Source organism: Prenolepis imparis, unplaced genomic scaffold (genome assembly GCF_030444845.1).
Source record: "Prenolepis imparis isolate NDT839.2.m4 unplaced genomic scaffold, iyPreImpa1.0 SCAF_10, whole genome shotgun sequence".
Lineage (NCBI taxonomy): Eukaryota > Metazoa > Arthropoda > Insecta > Hymenoptera > Formicidae > Prenolepis > Prenolepis imparis.
Window position 1 is genome coordinate 8,960,163 of NW_028141168.1, and position 24,259 is coordinate 8,984,421.

The window sequence follows — 24,259 nt, forward strand, 5'->3', positions numbered from 1 at the left end:
TCGCGTGTCGGGAGTGCCGTGTAAAGTGTCGGGCGATCGTAATTATTCGTGTTTTCGCGAGTGCTACCATGGACCAAGAGAGGAGGAGGAGGCCCAGGGAGGCATCGGGCGACAGCGGGGCAACTGTGAGGTATGCAAAATAAAAACATTTTTGTATAAATTGCATTGAAGTATTCGATCGTTTCCAGACTTTTAAAACACCCTGTAGACACACATGTATATACATTTACATAATTTGAATATTTTGTTTTCAGATCAATGTGCTGTACTACAACTCCTACAACTGCTATTGCACGTATCGGTGAGTGAGAAATTATTTATTTTGATTGAATTGAAAATATTATAACACCTCTTTCTAAAAAGGCTTAATCAAGCGGAATCGAGAAGCATCGGGGAGAAACATCGTGGAGAAACATCGGGGAGAGACATCGGGGAGAGACCATCTCGACGGATCGGTGAGTGATATATATATATATATATATGTATATGCCTACATAAAAATCGTGTGTTCAGTTTATAAAAGCTGAACGCAATTTATATTGGAGAGCTCGCACAATTATCTTTATAGGTGTTTTTCTTTTTTTATTTTAAAATATAGAGCGAATATACAAACAAATAAATATAAAATTTCTTGAGCAGTCGGTTATTTATCCGACCCGATATTAGTTTCAATCTGTTTCATCGCTCAGGTGGTTAGATTCCTTTGGTTGAGGATGTGGAGATGTTCGTGTAGAGGTTTCGTCAAGTAGCAACAAGGTTCCACTCGAAATCTTCGTCAGGGATTTCATTTCAGAGGGCGATATTTTTGTCGTTCAATTGAGGTTAGGTTAGGTTTGGTCGATAATTCGAGATGTTTCGTAGAAACGTGCGTGTAGCAACAATAGCTGCATTATAGACGTCAGAACGGTACGAATTACTGTGGCCTTTTTTCATAAAGCGAACAGTATATATACGAATATTCAGGAATAATGACGAAGAAAGAAGAGCAATTCGATGGAATGTTGTTGGCATTGGCACAACAACACGAAGACGGTGTGAAAGACGTAAGTTTTATTTTCTCTTATTTGAGGTTAATTCGAGGGATAAAATCTATTTCACGTTGAACTTGATTTTTTAGTTACTAGATACCTTCTTCAGTTTCCTGGCGAGAAAAACAGATTTTTATACTGGAGGTGGAGAAGGGGCAGCTGAACAAGTAAGTTGTCTTTATATTTGTTGTATATACATAGTTTATATACTAAGTTTGTTAGATTATTCTAGAAACTATTTATCTAACCAATATAATTGTTTCTTTATGTGCAGCTTGTCATGAGCAAATTTAAGAAACATGAAGCTAACGCATTAGCCAAAGCTGCCTCTGATAAAGCGGAAAGAGTTGAACAAGAAAGACGACGTAAAGAGAGAGTCGAAAAGAAGAGAAAAGAAGAACAAGCCGAAGGAGAAAAGATAAATAATGATTCTAGAATAGTCGAGTTAACTGATGAACAGGCTCTTAAGTTACAAGAGGAAATAGATAATAAGGTATATATTTCAAAAAGACTGCTTTAATATATTATTTTATATTTCCCGATGAAAAGATTTATTAGAAATTAATAATAAATCAATAAAATAAATTAGTATAAGGTTATAAAAGACCAGCGCAGTGTAAGTGGGGCGCAAACAATATTTGTCATTGTTTGCACTCCACTTATCGTGCTGGTCCTTTATAACCTTAATTTATTTTATTAATTAATTATGACAAATCTTGGTTTTTAATTTTATTTGAAATTAATACTTGAAAATTTTTGTTTTTACAGAAATTAACAACGGACACTGCTGTTGCGGGTCCTAGTGGTGATCATAATGAACACTCTAAAATCATCGAGGATAAGAATGATGATTCCAAGGATGACAATGCGGATGAGGAAGAAGAAGATGAAAAAGAAAAAAGTAAGCTGAAACCTAACAGCGGTAATGGCGCAGACATGCCGAATTATAGATGGACACAAACTCTTGGAGAAGTGGAAGTAAGTGTATTCTTTTTTATCACTGCGAATTACACATGTGGCATTGAAATATTCTTTTTATCTGAAAAAGAGGATTTAAAGAAACATGCGAATATTTTGAAAAGTATATTTGACAGTTTCTTGTCTTGAATCGACGATTAATACGCATACAATATCACAGACGCGAAAAGGGATCTTTCTTCATCAGTTCTCGATAGATATCGACGCGATTTACAATGAACGATAAATCGGTTGAGAACCAAGAAAGATAAGCGTCGTTGCGCTAAAAGTACATTTTATTTGAAGCAATCACGTACTGCATTATCACTGTCGTCCGTAACCCCTTACCACATATATCTTTTTATGCGAAAAAAGTATATAGTGTGCAAAAAGGGTGTCGCAATAATGCATATTCATGCATAATCATGCATAAAATAGTGAAGAAATTTTAGAAAAAGTTGCTTGCGCTTTACACACGCATTAGCGGTAAGGGGTCAATTAATATAAAATAAAACATTCGTCGAATCGTGTCTCGCGATATGATTCGAAGAAATAGTTCCTATATAAATATAAGCAAGGCTATCCCATCGCGAGGATCGCGTTAATTCCTTAATAGTATACGTTGTTCATTACACAAATGTAATTACTTTTCACGTACCACACTTTTGTGCAATACAGTATATACAGGGTGTTTCGGTAAAAGTTAACAATCTCTCGTAGAATAGGTAAAAACAATTTCATAAGTTTCTATAAACTTTTCTCCTATGACGCATCTTTATCGATATACTTGTCTGTAAAGTTAAAATTTGAAAAAATATTTTTCTTACTCATATTACTCTGTAGATTTTAATAATTTGTAATCATTATTTTTATATTAAGTAAAGGTCTTTAAAATAGCATGGATACAAATTTCTTAATATCAAGTCGGAATCAGGGATGGATCACCTTTAAGCCTTTTAACCTACAAAACTTTTTACAAAACATTTTTTTTCTTTTTAAGTGTTTCTTTAGATTTTCCACATTTTTTTCTGAAAAAAGATACTCTTGTTTTATTTCGTAAAAGTTTATTTTGTATCGTTTAAATGTGTTTTTCTCGAAAACAGTTAACTTTTACGAAATATTATAAGAATATATATATATATTTTTTTTTTAGAAAAAGATGAATTAAAAAAAAACAAAAATAAAAAAAAAATGTTTGTTGAAAAGTTTTGTGTGTTGCTTAAAAAAGGTCTGCCTCCTGACTCTCCGATATGATATCAAGGAATTTGTCATTATTTTAAAGTTCTTTACTTAATATAAAAATAATTATTACAAATTATTAAAATGTATTGAGTAATATAAGCGTTATTTAAGAAAAATACTTTAAAAATTTTAACTTTAAAGACAAATATCTCGATAAAGATGCATTATAGAAAAAAATTTTATAGGAACTTATGGGATTATTTTTACCTGTTCTACATGGCCACGAGAGATTGCTCACTTTTACCGAAACATCTTGTATATACTTAAAATTCTAACCGTCGCCGAGAACGTCTGCTAACTGAGAGCGGCCTGAACGGTCTAATACAACAAAAATATACATATAAATACGAGTAATTGAAATTAATATCGTGAACTGGATCAAGCGCGCATTCTCTTTCTTTCTCGTTTCTTTGAAAACGATATTCTCGACTTCATTCTCTCCACCGCGCTCTTCGCCAGCTCTGTTTCTTTGCTGCCTTTTTCTATCAAGATGATCATCATTCACGGTCACTTGTCGTCTTCGCTGCTTCTTCCTCTCGTCACCCTCGGCCTAGTTGTACTTGTCGCGAGCCCTCACTGCAATCAGAGATAAATACCGGTGAGAAGGTTTTGTGGATGGTGAATTCACAGAGATCGCACGCGATGTCGAAACACGCGGTGGATGTAGCAATAGGAATTCGCGGCTGTAGCTGCTGCACTTACTTTCCATGTAAAGGATCCCGGCAAGCAGACCGACCATGAATAGAAAGCTCATGGTGCACACGAGCACGGTGAGCTGGTTTCGCGCGCACCAGGACTTCCTGTAAACGGTGGTCGGTCTGCCGAGACCATTCACGACCGTAAAATGGGTGCTGCTGGCCACCGAGGCGGTGTCAATCTGCTTTGGTGCTGTCACCGTGGGCGGATGTATGGCGGCGAGATTTGCCAGATTCGCGGCTGTGAGTAGCAACGTTCCAGACGCGGCGCTCTGTAAAAAATATTCGATTATTATCTGAAAAGTTCGACAATTCCCTCATGTTTCTTATATATAATACGGATTTATTTATATAATATGGATCATTTTGATGTCAATACCAATTAAAAATTTTAATTAATGCGCAATTTAAATTATTCGCGAAATTTCTTTTATCGTCAACATCTATCAAACGATTAAAGTCTGATAAAGTAAAGTAGCTTCGCGAGATTTGCATCATTTAATTCCGGACTTTTAATTTAATATAGAATTTTAATTTAAATTTAAAATCAAGGGAGGGAGGGGAGTTATTTTAATATTCTTATCGAATAAAGGAGATAAAATTTACGTGTGTACTGGCGGTTGATCCTTGAGATGATGTCGACCCTCTTGAGGGGGAGTTCGGATGCAAGTGATGAGCCCAGCTTCCATTTTCGCTGTCCCTCTCGCTGCGTCCGACCAAGGACGGCCTTGGAATGTGCCAGGAAAGCGGGCTGGCAGCAGCTACCGCCGTTGTCTCGATCTGAAACCGACGTAAATCGCCGTGAAGCTTCGATTGCATAAGCGATCGTGTCATGTATTACTGTTTTGAATCGGTATGGCATTATCTTAAATGTCTCATATTTTTTAATCATATTTCTTGATGCACAATTATAATTTTTTTTTGTTTGTAATTGTCTCTAATCTCTCGTTTCTCGTCTTTGGTCTATAGTTTATAATAATATCTGATCTCTCTGGTCTCTGGTCTTTGGTCTATGGTTTATGATCTCTTGTTTTTCGTTTCTGGTCTACGATCTATGGTCTCTAGAAACTGTTTTAGCATAGTTGGGAAACAACTATCTTAGGTGCCCGTTTTATATGTTATCGCTCGATGAACGACACGCGGTCGCAAATGGGCGACATGCGGGCGAAAGAGTAGAGGTGAGAACGTGAGATAAATTAAGTTGAGAATTTCCTTTGGGATATAATTGTGATTATTATATATATAATGGTTAATAATTTATAATTTTTATGATTTTTATGGTCTAATTTTTTCTTAATTATAATAATGATATTTTTTTTAAATTTAACTTCAATTATAAACGAAATTAGTAAAATTTGATATTTTTTGTTAAATTTAACTTAAATTATAAACGAAATTATCAAATTTTTCCAATTTTAAAATAAAAATAATAATAGTATCTTGATGCACAATCACTTATAATTTTTTTTTTTAATTTTGTGGTTTGTAATTGCAGTATTATAAATAATTATATATATATATTGCTCTGATTTGGTTTCTGATTTCTGGTCTATGGTCTGTGGTCCCTGATCGTGTGGTCTCGTTTCTCGTCTTTGGTCTATAGTTTATAATAATCTCATCTCTATGGTCTCTGGTCTTTGGTCTATGGTTTATGAGCTCTTGTTTTTCGTTTCTAGTCTACGATCTATGGTCTCTAGAAACTGTAAATTCTCTAAATTCCGGTTTCTATGGTCTGTGGTCTCAGGTCTCTCGTTTCTCGTCTTTGGTATATAGTATAGTTAATAATTTCTGATTTATAGTGTCTCTGGTCTACGATCTATGATCTATGGTCTCTAGAAACTGTCAATTTTCGAAGTTTCGAATTCTATTTTAATTTTTGTTTATATAAATCTTAACAATTTATTCAGTGCAATGTAAACTTGTATAATCATATATATATAAAATTGATTTTTATGTTCACATAGTGAATTCAGTTGAAACGATCGTATTTTATTAGTAGTTGAATTCGTAGTGTAATAGAATTCGAAATTATTTCACACAATACTTTTATGCATTACTGCATACCCCGGAGCTAGTCCCCCCGAGTTATGTGGAGCTCTTCTTTTTTATTAAGAAATTTACTTATATCCCCCCTCCCCCCCCCAACTCTCAGAGCTGACTATGGGAACGTAAATTTTAAACTGGTATTATCGGTGCGTAATAAATATTTCTGCTTATATACAGCTATATGCGCGTTTTGTTTTGTTGTACAATCGTCATATAGGAAGTCGTGTAATTCTTACATCGTCTACGCGTCGTCACAGCAGTAAAATTATTGTGATGGACGTCCGCTTCAAGAAAATAAATTATGGTAGAAAGAACAGAACGGTAAAAACTCTCGAGTCTATGCGCCGTATGGTTTGCGTACGGTCAACGAGCAAATACGCGCCGTCTTTCAGGAAATGATTTTCTTCCTACTCTCCAAACGCTTGTCGAATGTTAACTTACATCGCGTCTGTATAACGCGACTTTCATCTTCCCATAACAATCGCTTGTTAAACATATAACCAATTGTATATATACATATACAATTAAAAAATTTTTTAAATAATTATTTTAAATATATAAATATTATATATTCGAAAAAAACGAATATAGAGGTCAGACGGCGATTTTCGAAAATTCTGCTTATACTAAAGCAGTTTTTGTATAATTTTGTAAACATGTACATTGTTTGCAAACATATTTTTAAGATAAAATGTAGCATAATGATATAAACTTGGCGCCTGATTTTATATTTAAAAGAATTAAAATACAAGATGGTAAAAAATGATCAGCCGACTTAAAGATATTTTAGTTTTGCTAACGGTATTTGAGAAAATCATTTGTACCACTTTTTTTATTCGTTTTCTCAAAAAATTCAAAAACATAGAGCATTTTTAAATTTCTGATATAATATCTAATTCTATATACATAATAATATATAATAATATAATATCTAGACCGATTGTTAAGGGGTAGGGGCAAAGGTGCACGTAGACGTTCCTTGCGTCTCTCTCATGTTACATGCGTTCGAGTATGCTCTCATTTGAATGAGAGAGAACGCAAGGGGCACGAAACAGAGTGTGTCCTTTTCTACGTACATCTATACTCCTATTCTTTAAATAAAGACAAACACTAGATCTAGATATACTATGTATCTAGATGTAACACTAAAATGTTAAATCCAACATTTTTGTAAAATATCACAATTTGAAATACTATCACAATCAAAACCAGTACAAATGGATACAAATGATTTTTTGAAAAATCTCGTTGGCAGCTTTATGATATTAAAAAAAAATTAAAAAAAACACGGCAACATTAAATAATTAATTATTAAAATTCAATTCTCGTTTGAATCCCGTTTTAAGATGTCTTCAAAAACGCCCACTTACGTTACTTCTTATAAAAGATATTTAAAAATAAAAAATGCTACAATTTTATATTCTTTAAAACACAAAATCAAAAGCGATTCTCTGTTGAATCATTTTTGCCAAATTTAACCGTTTCACGATATCTTCAAAAATGGTCAAGTTACTTCTTATAAAGGATACTTAAAAAAAGGATACTTAATAAACAATTCTATAGTTCTGTATCCTTTGATATGTAGTATAGGCGAAAAAAAATTATACAATCGGATACAAAAGAATGGCCAAATCTCATTGACGTGTGTCAAATCCCATTTGACGATATCCTTGTTATTCCTTCAAAAAATATTTAAAAGTTAAAAAATGTAACCTTGTAACCTACAATACTGTACTTCTGTACCATTTGAAGTACAAATGAAATAACAGATATAATTTTCTGTTGAGTTAATTTCGGAAGAAATTACTAAGTTATTCCTTATATCTCTTATATCCCTTATCTCTCTAACTACAAATTGTTGCAAACAGACTGCTTGTACCTTTATAATCTTTGTATCCTTTGAGGTACAAATAAAAAATATAAAAAATAGTCACAATTCTACGTCCGAATATTGTTGGCTGATTACAGCTTATGACGTCTTAAAAAACTGTCAAATTGTCCGTTATAAAAAATACTGTACTTCTGTACCATTTGAAGTACAAATGAAATAACAGATATCATTTTCTGTTGAAGAAATTACTAAGTTATTCCATATATCTCTTATATCCCTTATATCCCTAACTACAGACTGTTGCAAACAGTTTTCTTTTGAAGTCTGTTTTTTGTTTAATGATATCCTTAAAAAATTGCTAAGTTATTCTTTATAAGAAATAATTAAAAAGTCTATAATTTTGTACCCGTAAAAAAAGAAAAAAAAAGAAAGAAAAACTAAGTGGTACAAACGAATACAATTCTCTGTCAAATGACCATTTGATGATATCTCGAAACGGTTGTTATTCTTTATAAGTTAAAAATTAAGAAATGCTATATATATATATATGTATATATATATATAAAATAAAATAAAAAAATATAAAAAATTATATACATAGTTATTTTTTAAGAAACAAAAAAAATGATTACAAACTATTGATTTTCTATTGTATTCCGTTGACTGTTCAGCAGTTTCTTAAAAAATGGCTATACTATCTTTTATAGGAAGTGAAAAATTTTTAAAATGCATATAATTTTATATCCTTTAAAAATATAAACCAAATAAAAAATAATACAGACGCAGATACGAACAGTTCTCTGTCGAATTCCGTTGGGTGTTTTTTACGACATCTTTAGAAACGGCAAAGTAATTTCTTATATAAAGGATATTTAAAGTTTAAAAATATCTTGTGAAATGGTCAAGTTATCTTTTATATAAGTAGTAATTACAAATAAAAAATGCTATACCCTTGAAAATACAAACGAAATAATGAATGATACAGATGGTGATACAAATTTGTCGTATTTTTTTTTACGATATCGTAAAACAATTGCCAACTTATTTTTTTATAAAGAATCGTTACAAATAAAAATGCTGTAACTCTATGTTCTTGAAGATACCAGCGTATTAAAAAGTGATACAAATGAGTATAAACTATCGAGAATAAAATATTAACAAAATTTAAATATCTTAAAGGTGGATGCTGATCAATTTTCAACTTTTTGAGATACGAATAAAATATAGAAATAAAATGTGATACAAAAGATACAAACGAGGAAGGCACAAACTATGTTATTAATTTTAAATTTTTTAAAGTTAGGCATCAGATTTATAACATTATAGCATTTAAATTTAATAAAGTAACTTTTAACTTTATCTAATTATTATATTTAAAACAATAAATCTCTCAATTATTTGGAATTTATTTTAAACCGGCGTCTCATCCGCAGATACTCTTTTTTCGGGTGAAATTATTGTTTAAAAAAATGTTTTATTATTTTAATAATCAGAATTCACTAGAAAGACAATGTACACGCAAGAACTGCTTTAGGATAAGCAGAACTCGCGAAAATTGACGTCTTCCATTTCGATATCTATATTATATATCTATAATTATAGGAATCCGGTTGTCTCTATTTTAGCCTAATATTTATTTGTTTTTAAAAAACAGACCTTTTCTTAAAACTTATATAGACTATAAATATTTTTATTTCTAATAATTACTAATAAGAAAAATGCTATAGGACAAAGTGAGACGCTACGTGAAGTTGGCATTTTCGTTGCTTTAATGATTAGAATTATTTATTTAAACTATCAAAAACTTTAAAACTATTGAAAATAAAGCCAAAATTCTCAATTATTTATTTTCATGAAAACGAGACGCCAGCTTCACACACATGATGTTTAGCGTAAACTAAATATCCATCTCATTTTTTTTGCTCGTGCTGACATTGTAAGCAGCTGGTCGTTTATCTTCGTTAGTCTCGGTTTAGGCCTTCGGCGTGGCCCGTGGCGATTTGTCAAACGTAAATAGTGGTTTAGCACGCGATAGAAGTTAATTTCGCACCGTAAGTCTCTGATGCCCATAATTCACAATATCCTCGACACCTTTACGGGTGTCCTCAGATAATTTCACGAATTTGCAATTTTTTTTCGATATCCATTCGTCCTTGATGTAAACGAGTAGCAAAAGAGAGCAGCTAATCAATTACGAGTTACACTATTTTTTTTCTTTTCACACAACCGGGAGCAGCAACGCAATGCAAATAACTTTCGTGCAGCCATGACGCTCGCACAAATCTCGCTAACTTTCTTTTTCTGTAATCTAACCACAGAAATTCGACAGGTGACACAAGATGTATGTATATGCGAGTAATACTTAATGCCGTCTGCCCACCTTCCTCTTCTTGCGCTTTCGACCACTTTCTTTCTTTGCCCAAGGGCAATCGTGAAATTGTCGTGTAATCTTTTAGGCGAGTGTTAATTGCCCAGAAATTTCAACAATTCTAACGAGCTTTTATATATAAGCTATATATAAAAATATTAGAATTACCATCAAAAATAAATTCGATGTCATTATTATTATATTTGTTTGCAAGAGATTTATTTAACATATCGTGATTGATTAAAAATATAAAAATACATATCCATTTGACATACAATTTTTTATATTACGCGCGGCGAAACTTACTATAACTAACTACAGTTTTAACAAGATACAAAAGATCAGGGAATAAAACATTTTAATAATCATAATTATCGTGTCGTGACTTTATCAGCTGTTAAATGTCACAAATATATAGATTCGGAATCTGTCCTCGACTAATCGGTTTGAACCTTCTAGGACTTCTAGGTCATCGTGAGTTTTCTGACCATTCCCAGATCGATTTGCATTTACAACGTAAATAAAAAGAATTCGACAGGACGGCGCTCCGTAAATTTCGAAATCGCCAACGATTGCGTTCTATTCGCATGCCAAAGGACGCTAAAACCATGTCTTCCTCTTGCCCCTCATTTCTTCTCGTCACTCTCGATACGAGTCTAATAACTGATATTGCCGAATTCGGTTGTCAGTCGTTCTCGAAATCGATCGGTCGTGTCATAATCCACCGAAGTCCTTATGCAGGTAACGCATGTGTGCGTGCGTGTGCGTGCGTAGATATCGTAATCGTTCTCTCGCGAAGGTCGCTCGTTATAATTAAATTAGTGTAATCAAGTTATTTATCAAAACAAACATTTTGACATTTTGGAAAGTAGTTTAGAAGAAGACTGATGTCGAAGATGTTAATTATTGAAAAGAAGGGGCACAAATATTGCAAAATATTACACCGTGCTTAATATAATCGGATGCTTCTCTTCTGGCAGTTTCGTTTTTTTTTTTTTTTTTTTTTCTCTTCATATTTAAGATTTTCGAGGTGCGATTGTGAATCACGGAATATTTCGAACAGACGACGCAAACGTACGGAAGAAAGTTTACATATCTTTCAGATCACGCAACCTAACGAAATGTTTTCTCAAGATATTTGACAGCTCTGCGGTTACATAAATGCAAACGCGTTGTAACGCTTAGCTTTTTGATGTAATAACATCACTTAGTCATCATTTTTGACTCTTTCCATTGAATACGTGCTGCTTTAACGTACTCCACGAGTACGTTATTTATAGTTTGCGATCTGTTCAAGCATATCAGCTGTTACTCGACATGATTTCGGGAACCGAAATATTATAATATATTCAAAATCTTTTTTATCTGATCTCTGGTCTCTGGTCTATGGTCTATGGTCTATGGTCTATGGTTTATGGTCTGTGGTTTATGGTCTGATCTCTGGTCTCTAATCTCTCATTTCTGTATGTTTTGTGTTCTGTATTTGCGTATGTCACTTTCGCAATGTGATACATGACTATCTTATGACAAAAAAAGAAGTCATAATCGACAGACATAATAAATTAAAAATTTTTGTTATATAATTTAATATTTTAATTTTAAAAAATGTTTACTTTCGACATACATATGTGTAGTGTGTTATGTCTAAAGTGAACATTTTTTTTGTCATAAGATAGTTATCTGACGTAGTAAAATCTCTTCTATTCATTATGAGCAACTTCCGCCTGGTAAAAACGCGAGTTTGTAGTTTCTGATCTATGGTTTCTGGTCTCTAGTCTATGGTCTATGGTCTGTGGTTTCTGGTCTATGATTATATATCGTATAAAAATAAATTTTATAACAATATTTTTAAAATTAATTTTTTATTATTTGCAGCTCTCTTCCAATTAAAAAATTCTTACACTTTTTAATTTTAAATAAACATTTATTTAGACAGCTGTGCAAAACGAGAAACATTATATATATATATATATACATAAAATTAAGTAAAAATGCATAATTACCTATATTTTTTCCGGAAATGATAAAAAGTTATTAGTAAATAGAAGACATACACGGTGGCGATTAAAGATTTTATAATATTTTCAATTTTTTCCAAACGCGCACATATTCAAAGTCTTTTTTTATTTGATCTCTGGTCTCTGGTTTCTGGTCTATGGTTTATGGTCTATGGTCTATGGTCTCTGGTCTATGGTTTATGGTCTGTGGTTTTTGGTTGTGGTCTCTGGTCTCTGATCTCTCATTTTTGTATGTATTTGTGTTCTATATTTGTGTATGTCACTTATGCAATGTGATACACACATACATGTGTATGGTGTGTTATGTCTAAAGTGAACATTTTTTTTAAATTAAAATATTAAATTAATTACATAACTAAAATTTATATTTAATTACGTCTGTTGATTATGACCTTTTTTTTTGTCATAAAAAAAAAAGTCATCTGACGTAGTAAAATCTCTTCTATTCATTATGAACAACTTCCGCCTGGTAGAAACGCGAAAAGTTTCATGTCAATGTGCTCCTGTCAACGTTAGATCTATTTTAGTCACACAGTGTCTGTCCGGATGATTTATAACAGCGAGAATTCAGAGAGCTCGAGCTATAATCTTTTCTTCAAAACTACGTGCCGCAATCGAGAGAATAACAAGTTCAACATACGAGAGCCTTAACAGGCGCGATGCGGTCTTAATATAATCGAGATATTCTGGTAAAAGGCGTCTCTCGAATGCATTAGGTTCACGGGCAACGTGTATTACTATATACCGTAATACCATTCACCGTGAATACTTAATAAGCCTGACACCCGTTCAAGTTTTATGTAATGTAAAAACGGTGTTCTACAACTTCGCGACCAGCTGGGAAACGAAGAACAATATTGTTCCCATATATATCCCGTACATTCCGTGTTTAGAGCAATTATGAAAAATAACGCGGTAGATATAAAAAAAAAATCTTCTCTCGAATACTCTCGAGCCACGCTGATATTCTACGTTAACTATGTAGCGTAATTACTATCCGTGAGAACAGTTTTCTGAGACGGAAGACGTTTTATCTGTGTTTAAAGATGCAGTTTAACAATAGCGTGTCACGCATAATTGCACAATTTCTCCGATGCGGAAGTACATCTTGACGTCTCGGTTAAGAAAAGAAATAAAAAAATTCAGGATCGATCATAGAGTTAAATATCGACTAAAGTCGCGGTTTCTAGAACACCCTGTATATGCTTGACTATTCCGGTTTCGCCAGGTCGTTTAGCCGTATAGTGATATCATTTTTGTGCCGCAGATATCTTTCGGTTTCATTTCACGTTCGACAGACTGTGGTACGCGGTGTTCCGTAACTAAAAACGGTAGCAGTTTGACTCGTTCCTTCATTTAGGTCTATGACTCCAAGTTTGTTCGCTTAATACGCGAAATAGCTAATTATAATAACGTCGCGTGCTTAATGACGCGACTTTTACCAAAGTCTGTGTAAGCGGCGAAAATACGCGAGTCGTTGATTTATTTATGGTAAAAGATTCAGTTTCACTTATATGTCGTCGATAAACTTTTAAACTTTCGCTCGAAGCAATCGCAGATGGTTGTTTATCGCCTTGTTGAGGTCTCTCGTGAGCAGCTCGCGAACGGTGGAAGTAGATTGTTCGTTCTCTTGCGACAGCCCCGCACCCGCAAACTGCACTTCATTCTTTCGACCTTAACGTCGAAATCTGTTAACGCTCGTAAACTATAAACGAGACTCAGAATTAATAGTTTTTGACTTTAAGGCTTTTTTTTAAATTTCAATTTATGCTTCAACTGGCCATCTCGTCCCACATTTAATTTCCGCCATACAACGAAGACTGAAAATTTATCGTAGAGTCCGATGATTTATGATTCCGCCTGTTTTCTGCATCGTACTGTGCTTCATTTTGCGCAAGCATTGCGTTGTTATTCTAAGACATTTTGTTTATTCATTGGCGGTTTTATAATTTAAAAATAATTATCTTAGAATAACAATTAGATAATGATTTTAACAAGCTCCTACGTTTATCTCGCAATAATCTCATAATCAATCTGTGGTTTATGGTTTATGGTTTATGGTCTCTGGTCTGTGGTTTCTAGTCTATGGTTTCTGGTTTATGGTTTATGGTTTCTGGTCTATGGTTTCTGGTTTCTGGTCTCTGGTTTCTGGTCTCTGGTTTCTGGTCTATGGTTTCTAGTTCTTGATTTATGTATGTATTTATTTATACATTCATTTATACATAATATTTATTAAACAGATTATATTGGATAAAATTAAAAGATGCAATTTTCCTCGTTCTTAGCGTGAACCAATTTTACATTATCAGTTTGAGATATAAAGAAATTTTGTTTCAGATATTTCATATAACTATTATCAAACAAATTTTATTATACGTTTAATAATTGTTAAAATTCTAGCCGAATATACTTTCGCTTCGTTACCCAGTCTTCGCGCAGAAGCAAAATCTGCAAAAATATTATTTAATTATGTCATCCTTTCTTAAACGATTTCCTTTTCTATTTTTTAAAAATAAAAATAAAAATTTTTGTATAAATTTAATACATTCGAGAGACAACTTTATTTTATAATATATTTTATATGCATCCATACTTATCATATGTGCAGTTATATGTATAAGAGCGTCAAATGCACACGTATTACGTATCATAAAAGTTTGATTTTGTAATTTAACCGGCTGGCATAAATTACCAGTTGGACCATTTCCCATTATTTAATCTTAGGGATCGATTATTATCCTTCTTTCCACAAGTTTCCGAGCAGGCATATGGGGTGGGTGGTTCGAACTGGATTCGAACCCGGGATCCTTCGCACATATTTCAAAATCTTTTTTTATCTGGTCTCTGGTCTATGGTCGCTAATCTCTGGTCTATGGTCGCTAGTCTCTCGTCTGTGGTCGCTAGTCTCTGGTCTATGGTCTCTAGTTCATAATCTCTTATTTCTTGGTCTTTGGTCTCATATTAAGCTGTCCCCCTCCCTCCCCCCATAATTGCAATTATACTTCGTTGCGCGCAAATAACCCGATCGACGACGGAAGAGAATGTTTTCGCATTAATAATAAAATCGAATTTCGGTCGAGAGTTTAAAAAACAAATAAAATTTGTCTTTTCTTCTCTTTCATTCTCTCAGACGGATGTTAATAAAGTCGGTGACTTCCCCAGTTAACATGTTGCAATCAGTTGAATAATTCTGTTGCAAGATGTATAAACGGGATCCGACTGCGAAGCGAGTCATGGCGCGTTAGACACGAACGTGCGGAAAGTGAAATTCTCGAATCATCGTATCGATCATATTCATAAGGCTAATTTTAGCCTGCTAAATATATCTTAAGATCTTTCTGCTCAAAATAGGTTATCGTTAATAATATTGATACAATGTATTTCCCAATCTTCGACGAGAAAGATATATTCTAAATTCCAAATTCTCGTAATAATACCAATTATAATACTTGGGGCTTTCCAAATTTTCTGTGTAAGATAAATAGAAAGGAACAAAAATGCGAAATAGCCCGCTTAACTGCAATTTCTCAATGTATATATATAAAGATAAAAAATTATTTGTTCCATCAAAAAATCCTGTTCTTCAACGAATTCACGTTCGAGAATGAATTGCATCCGAGGCTTACATAAATCCAATTTGTAATCTGCCGTGTAACAATTTTTTTCGTTGTCACGTGGAGTGAACGCGCAATGACTCTATGTAGAAAATATATTTAATATATTTTAAATTATATATATAATACACAAACTTTAAAATTTAGTATATATTATAGTCAATTTTTTAGATCCATGAATCTCTCCCGGGAAAGAGACAAGCTATTCATTGTAAGCGAGTTTATCTCATTAGCTCATTAGTTCGCTCTGATCGTTTCACCGGATCTCGACACCGCGATTCTCGGTTACGCTCGCGGTTTCCTTTGTGCCGCGACGCGTTTCCCGCCAAACCAAGAGATATTCGTCGCGCAACCGTGAAAGTGCCTCCGGGTTTCGCGAGGTTGAATCTCCGATGGGGGGAGATCGAAACGTGGATGCACAGCAGCCGTATACCGGAAGAAGCGATGAAATAGAAAGCCAGCGATCGATAAAATAACGAGGGGAGGGGGACGCAATTTCCGCGTGATGCGTAAACTATCTTTCCCTTTGCACCCTCTCATTCTAGCATCCTGAAGATCGCCGGCGAGGCTAGGCATTATGATCGATTATTCGAGACTGTCGCGGACTTACGTTTCTAACGAAATCCTCGCGGTTGAAAGCCTTCTCCACGTTGATACGAATTGCCGACATGCTACGGGGCGTCGATCCTTCGCGAAACCGCTCTGACGCGAGAGCGCTCTCTTCCAGATTACTGTCGAAAATCGATGATATCTCTTGAATCCTCATTGGATTATTATTCGGATTATTAGCCTGTGTTCCTTGTCAATGAAATCACCACTCCTTGTCGCGGCGGCTGGTGATCTTTCTTCCCTATATATTAATCCACGAATTCCACAAGAAATCACTGTCGAAAAAAAAAAATGGAATCGCGATTGGATGCTCCGTGCGCGACTATCTAATTCGAAATCCTCCTTTCGTTAATTCAGAGGGTGAGGTCGATGCTAAAGCGCGTGTGTCCCAGGGTATCCTTTAAGACAGGTAGAATCGAGTCGGAGCTCGCCGTCCTTTCTTTCGGAGCAGGACAGTGCCTCGTCGTCTCATCAACTTAATCTCCCTTCAGACACGCACGAAGCGTGAACTCGCTTTCGACCCTTTCGCGAAAATCCTGCACGGAATCACCACCGAGGGGATGATCAGCAAAGTGCTGATCAGTGTCGCATGAGAGCGTATTATATGTGTACGCGTCTGTTGAATTAATAAGGAGTACCGCACGCCGAACACCGTGATCGTCTCTCTCGCACGCGTGCGACTAGAGCCGTCGCCACATCTGGCCTTTGGACTGGCTGGTACCAGTCCACCAGATCGGTTTTATACCTTCGCATCTCCCACTCTGGCGAACGTGCGAGCGCGCTCGCTCCGCGGCACGTCGCGATTCTGCACACGGGCAATTCCACCACGGTCGAGAAGATCTTTTTTTTTTCTCTTTTTTCTTCCTCTCCGGACATACGTGCTCACGCACAAACGCACAAGGGGACGGTGGCGGGACCCGGGCGTCGTGCCTTTTCCTCGCGAGGGGACATAATGCTGCGCGGATGCAAGGACGAACGAGAGGTCGAGGGAAAGGACCACCCTAAGTCGATCCGGTTGACGTACGATATCGGTCGATCGATCCCATTTTTCTATCTCGCGGATACAGGAAACTGATCAGAGAGCGTGGACACCGAACGCCCGTCATGTTATCTCCCGGTCGTCGCGTAACGAAACCGAGGAAGTGTGGGCTTACATTTATCTCTCGAATTCCGCATGTAACCGCGTGACACGCCTTGCTTCGCGAGACGAGATTTTACTCTCGTATAAACAGAGAAAAGTATATGTACGCACTCGTCTTATTTTCATCTTTCGATTGTGGTTTTAATATCGTGGATAGAGCCGTGATCGTGTTCGTCGTATTATTTTGCGGTCATGCGTAACGCTTGTTTTCTCTATTGTGTAGATTGTTTGAAATGACAACGAATAACATCTTGCAAAGCGCGAATTTCATATTTTTTAAAAATTAATTACATGAAAATAAATTAAAATTTCTATATTACATTTTACTCTAATATCAATAAGCTTTTGAATTACAGAAAAATCATTATTTGTTTGTTCCCATATCTTTGTCGCAAATATATTTGCCCATTTCCAGGTTTTAATCTTAGGGATCGACGATTATTATAATGTTTAACGACAGGCTTTATGTTCCAATTTTTATCAGAAATTATTTTTGATTTTATTTTTGATTAATGGTTTTGATTGGTTCGCAATTTTTAGAAAACTTGTAAAGTTTCTTCTATCTCTATTATTAGGTTGACTTAAGGTCTATTATTAGGTTGACTGCACAATTTTTATTCAGAAATAATAAGTTTGAAAATCTTATTCTATATTCTATTCTATTTTCTATCATCACAATCGGTGATATCTAAACCATTGTCCAATTTGTTTTGCTTGGCTTTATGTAAGACACGATAATTCGATTTGCCTCTTCAGTACGCCAAATTGTTGCTTGTTCTTTTGAATCTATTACATGGCCAGCTATATTTTGCCGAGAAAAACATTTTAATTGTCTTTTTTTTGACATGATTAATTTTATTATTAAATCTTAATAAGGCACAATGAAATATTGCACCTTGTCCTTTTTCTGGTTTTTTAAACATTTGACCATTTAATGTGGCTTTGCATTCCTTGCATATTGCATTAAATCGCACAAAATATTTGGCGTTGACACTTGCAAATGCAAGTGCATATTTAAAAATAAATATACAAGGAATTTCTATTTGTTCCTATATTTTTGATGCAACTATATTGGACCATTTCCCAGGTTTTAATCTTAATGAGCGACGATTATAATATTTAATGACAGGCTTTACGAGTATGTCGTTCCAATTTTCTCCAGAAATAATAATTTTGAACATCTTATTATTATTTAATTTATTTTGACATTCAGGCGAGTCCGAAAAACTTGTATTAAATGTTTTACAAGAATCTTCAATATTTTTATTTAATTTCAATTCTTTTAATATTGAAGTATGAATGCCGCGTCTGTTTGTATTTAGTATCGTGTAGATGTGTTTTGGACTTATGTAAGAATTTATTTTTTTCATTCTTTCACTTATTTTTACGTATATGGAATTTGAGGGTGGAAACATTTTCCAGTTACGTCTATGCATCTATATGCCGGAGTTGTTAATATTTGTTCTAATTTATGTTGATCATACATTTTTTCAAATACGGCCGCAAATTAGGCCTAATCACTATGTTTTCTTTTTTCGGCTTTCCGCGCAAATTAAATATTCCGCTCATGAGCCGACACGCGTATATATGCTCTATTTCAAGGCAAGGACTAACGCGCATCCGGAATTGTTTCCTTCCTATCGCTGATTCTCCTTTCTCACTCAACCCGCGAGAGACATCTACGAGGTCATGATCTCACGCAATGATCTCGATCGCCGGGTGTCAAGTGCATCGCCCCTCCTCGGGGGCTGACCTCCGATTCTTTGGTATATATTTAATAGTTTTTATCTGGTTTACTTTTATTTTTGATTAATGGTTCTGATTGGTTCGCAATTTTTAGAAGACTTTTCAAGTTTCTTCTATCTATTATTAGGTTGACTTCAGGCTATTATTAGGTTGACTGCACAATTTTTATTCAATTTTTCTATTTCATATTTGATGTTTTTTTTTTTTATTATCTAATATGGTATGGTCAAGATTTTCACATTTTTTTTTATATATATTTTCTATGACATTTTCAGATTTATGGTTTATCTATTTAGATATCAGTTTTTTTTTTGGTTTATTTTTATTTTCGATTAATTATTTTGGTCTGCTATCAATTTGTAAAAAACTTGTAGAGTTGCTTTACTCTATTATTACATCGACTTAAAAATTACAAAAATTTTTGTAAGCGTAGGCAATGCCACTAAATTTCGCAATTACGTATTACCATAATTATAGCGGTGTAACTGAAAAAATGTTAATTATCTTTAATATAGCATATAAGTATGTGGTCGTAATCTTCGTTTCTTATAGAAAGATGGAGTCATTTTGGTGGGCGTAGCCCACTATACATATAATTTATACGCGGAAGGGTTAAAATATCATTTTTTTTACGGAAGTTGAAATATCGGACCGCACACGCCTCCGGGATTTTTTCTACTCCGGGCTCGATTTTTTTGTCTCGCGCGCGAATCTATCCTGCTGGTTTCGGCGGTGCAAGGTCGCAAAGTAGTCTTTCGACAGCTTCCTGATCCACAACGTCGTGCACCGCCGTCGGGAGGAATGTGCGCGTGGCCCTGCGATAAAAACACGTACGTACATTCAATGATACATCGATCTTTTTCGATTGCGTGCGAGGTCGAAAGGGATTGGCCACCTTCCTCCTCACGTCGCGCTCTCCTCTTCGTTTTCGTTCTATCTCTCGCTCCGCTCCTCTCTCGCAATGTATTTCGTCGACGACCGCCCACTCCACGTCGTTGCGAACCTTCGAGAAATTAATTACACGTCTCTCCTCTCTCTCTCTTTCTCTCTTTGCTGCGTACGTTATTTCTCCGCGTCTCTTCCTGACTTGCCCAAGAGTCTATGCAGGTCGATTGTTGCTGGCTACGATGCTCGAAGCTCGTCTTACGCGTTTCTTTTACGGTGTCACGATGGATGTGTCTGCGCCACTCGCAAGATACATGCACTCCCGAGATGGGAGCTCGGCAAAGGTTCTCAAGAGTGAATGCGAAGTACTGCGAAGTCAACGCGAGAAAACTTATAGTATCTTTTATCAAGTATCTCTGATTTTTATTTCTTCTCACTCTTGATGAATAAATTTGTTATACCTCGTGCTTAACCCCGGCATTTGTTCGTGTCTGTTGGCTCGATTCTTCGGTAATTTCAACGGTAAATTTTACGGCTTATACAATCATATTTGATCGCCCGATGTTGCGCGCATCACAAAGTGATGCATGCATGATAACGTATGCATGTGAGTATATTCAACCATCGATGAGCGTCAAATATTTGATCGGCACCATCGGTTGCAATATACGAATACATTGTTTTCGTAACTGCAAAATATCGCAGTAGTAACTGCGCAATTACGGCAATGTAACACGATTACGTGTGTGAGTAAACAGCTTCATAAGCACTCCGTCAGCGGTTATAAAACGTCCCGCTAGTATCGCGAAATCGACGCAGTGTAACGATTCGAAGAAACGCGATCGCGCTTTTAAGAATAAGCGGATTTTACATACCGGATCAAACGAGAGAAATTAGTAGTTCTCGGTTATATGAATTCAATATAAACTCGCGTTTCAAGCAGATAGATTCGCGAAAGTTCGAAAGTATTGCAAATGATTAGTCGACGGTTGCATTACATGATATTCCAAAAGAACAAAATATATCGATATCGAATATTTAGCCGAGATTAATTAATACGTAGTAGAGAATAGAATACGATGATCGGAGGGTGAAAAATATAAATTATCTGTGACGAATCGTGGTAAAGTATTATCGCGAGTGCAAAATCGCCGTACTTTTTTCCATCGCGCACATAAATAATCGCGAATATTTCCTGCTCCTTCGTGTATTACACGACGTGCGACGTCAATCAGCCATATGACTCGAACGTATATTTTCCTTATCGGAATTACAATCAATTTATCTAATATAATATCGGTTAAAAGTATTTGCTACGTTATATAATTATGATAGGCTACGACTTTAATAAAAAAACTTTGCAGTTTAATTAGGCTATATATGCTACATTTCTCTATTTCAACAATTTCTGTATCGTTTTCTAATGTTTCTAATTTCTTGACGTTACACTCGTAATATTCTTTATGTTCTTAAAATCTCTTCTTGCATCTAAAGTACTTTGCGTACATATATAGTAGGATAAAATGCATAAGTCAACGGTAGAATTTCAATTCCGCGAGCACAGTGGGACGTGTTTGCATACGCGGATATCAATTATCACCGTGATCTGTTAATTGGTTGTTACGTTATATGTTTACTTTCGGGAGAAAGTCTCTTCTCTTCAGATATTGAAACCTTTTCTGTAGTAAGTTTCATAACATTTTTAATGTCTTTCCAAATAGTTTAACTAGAAGTTTAAAAAAATTTCAATGTGTGATGAACTAACAACAAGTATCGTATCGCATATCTCGAGTTTACAGGCACGGATATGCGATTCTGGGCCGATGAGATAAACGAGAATCGAGAGCAATAACGTAATGCACGCGCGAGCGAGAAAGCCCGTGTCCGGGTTCGTTAAAGAGCCCCCGCTTCTTTCACACGGAACCATTTACGAACGCGAGGTTGATAAAGGGTTCTCTTGTCTGTAAGAACGTATATTTCGCGCTCGTTATTCGAAGGCGTCGTGAAATTCCGCGCATAGTAATTTTATTTTTGAACACGCGGATTTCTAATCGCACGTTTGACCTCTACTTAATTTAAATAAATACACACGAATATATTCCGAAATTAGTTACTTTATGGTACAGCCTCGAGATGATTTTAATTTTTGTGGAAATTATTATAATGATATATTCTTCGTGCTTTTAACACCATCGCGGCGCCATGCTAATCAGGAAACGGGATTCTCGAACGATATGATATATATGACATAAGAACAATTTATGTACAACTCGTAACGTAGTAATGAAGCGTGTTTAAATAGAATAATGCGGTGACGGGATTCCAACGACATTGTATAAGAATGTCTTACGTGAAATATTACGCGTTTTCAAAATTATTATATTACTATATAACATTATATATTTATAACATTATATATCTATCATTAAAATTATTTAAAATGCAGTAGAATATAATATTGTGTGTAATCATTCAAATCTCTTTTAATATTTTACACCGCAATTTTCCCTTCGAGATTAAAGGTCACCGTGATTCTTTTCTTTGTTTCTTCGCTGCGATTCGCGCTAGATAACCAAAGGCATCGCGTTTAAATGTCGCGGGATTTAACACTTTATGAACGATTCAAGTTAGCTTAAACCCGCCCATGATTGTTTCGTCATCTACTGTCTTTGACGCGATGGCATAGGGAAAGTTTGGCATCGCGCATAATAGTGGCGTGAATTCTTGCGTACAATATATATACATATATATATGTGATGTATACGTGTTGTCTGCTGGTTCGTCGGCAAAAATATAATTAGGGACGACAATTACGGTTACGGTAATTTAGCAATTGTTAGTAAAACAAGTTAAATATATGCATGATTACGATCTGCGGCACAACATTAATTAAACTTGTTGTATAAAACACATGCAATCCATATCTGAGCCATGAATCAAAATTCGCTTGACGAGAACGATCTTTTTAATAAATTTTCGCCGGCGCGTTTCCCCATTTAATAGTTTCAAAATTACCCGATCGATCTCGAGTCTCCGGTCTATCGTTTCTGGTCTCTCATTTTTCGTCTTTGGTTTACTAGATTAATAAGCTATGGTTTCTATATGATTTATGGTCTTTGGTCTATGGTTTTTGGTCTATTGTTTCTGTGGTCTCTGATCTCTGGTGTTTGGTCTCTGGTCTGCGGTTTCTGGTCTGTGATCTCTGGTTTATGGTTTATGGTCTACGTACGCGTGTGCGTACGGACACGTATTAAATAAATAATATAAATTTTTCGAAATGTGGGGGGGGGGAGCAATTTAATATGAGACAAGAGACCATAAATCAAAGTCTGAAAAATCCGCACTATCGAAAAATACGCACAAATAAATTCTTCAGCTATACTGCGTGATAAACAAGATTGCATTAGCTATGCGTAACCTTCTTCCAACAACGTCGGATACGTTGATTCACTTTCGGAAGCGGTTTATATTATGAAAGTGACTGTGGAAAAGTCGCGTGCACGCTTCGTTGACTCCGGTAAGTGCTTATAACACAGCTCGACTATTTCAATTCGCCGCAGGATATCGCTGTGTTGAGCAGAATTGGACATTTTTATTTTTTCAAAACCAAATCAAAATGGAATTTCCTTTGTCCACTCATTCACACAATTAGTCTCTTGCTTGTATCTCATTTACATTCCGCGCATCTTTCCATGTTGTGCATAATTTGACGAATCTTGCCTTCTCCAATTTAATGAATGACAAACTGCGAGATATGCACGCTCGCGCGCGAGACCCAAGTAAAATACGCTGCTATCTTCGGTGTGTCGCGTAAAGTGATAGACGATTTGTATGGCTTAGGTAAGTCAAAAAGAAAGTGGCCATCTGTAGGTAGTAGGCTCGCCTACGTAACGCGTACGCATCTATACGCACGTGCACGTGACTCAACGTTAATTCTTCATGCGCTTCCGAGGAAGCTGTTGTGCAATAGTTCGCAGACTCTTCGACAGTTGCTGGCTTTAGTCCTCGAATAATGAACATTATTTTATTTTCAAATTTTATGGTCTTGTTCTCTATCGTTTTATTTGCAAATTTTGTTG

The 24,259-nt window shown here is 35.2% G+C and overlaps 2 protein-coding genes across 2 annotated transcripts in view; one reads left to right on the forward strand and one right to left on the reverse strand.

Annotated features, from left to right (window-relative positions):
- Positions 1–729: 729 nt before the first annotated feature.
- Positions 730–24,259, forward strand: part of Nudc (nuclear distribution C, dynein complex regulator) — a 62,853-nt gene continuing 39,323 nt past the window's right edge. The window contains exons 1-4 of the mRNA XM_083048117.1: positions 730–1,043; positions 1,118–1,195; positions 1,303–1,521; positions 1,797–2,006. Of these exons, the coding sequence (XP_082904243.1) occupies positions 969–1,043; positions 1,118–1,195; positions 1,303–1,521; positions 1,797–2,006 (582 nt within the window). The 5' untranslated portion in view covers positions 730–968. The remainder of the gene's footprint in view (positions 1,044–1,117; positions 1,196–1,302; positions 1,522–1,796; positions 2,007–24,259) is intronic.
- Positions 2,099–17,276, reverse strand: LOC145941801 (uncharacterized). Its single transcript, XM_083048118.1, has 4 exons — positions 16,410–17,276; positions 4,529–4,702; positions 3,930–4,194; positions 2,099–3,803 (listed from the first exon to the last, which is right to left on the reverse strand). The coding sequence occupies exons 1-4, from the start codon at positions 16,563–16,565 to the stop codon at positions 3,778–3,780; spliced, it is 621 nt and encodes a 206-aa protein (XP_082904244.1). The 5' UTR covers positions 16,566–17,276; the 3' UTR covers positions 2,099–3,777.

What these genes read in the sequence shown, in the direction of transcription:
- LOC145941801 (XM_083048118.1), bottom strand. Translation starts at nt 16,565, where the DNA reads ATGAGGATTCAAGAGATATCATCGATTTTCGACAGTAATCTGGAAGAG. An exon ending in GCGAGGATTTCGTTAGAAAC is followed by an intron (nt 4,703 to 16,409) that starts GTAAGTCCGCGA and finishes CGTCGGTTTCAG; the next exon opens with ATCGAGACAACGGCGGTAGC. An exon ending in CGGGATCCTTTACATGGAAA is followed by an intron (nt 3,804 to 3,929) that starts GTAAGTGCAGCA and finishes CTCTGATTGCAG; the next exon opens with TGAGGGCTCGCGACAAGTAC.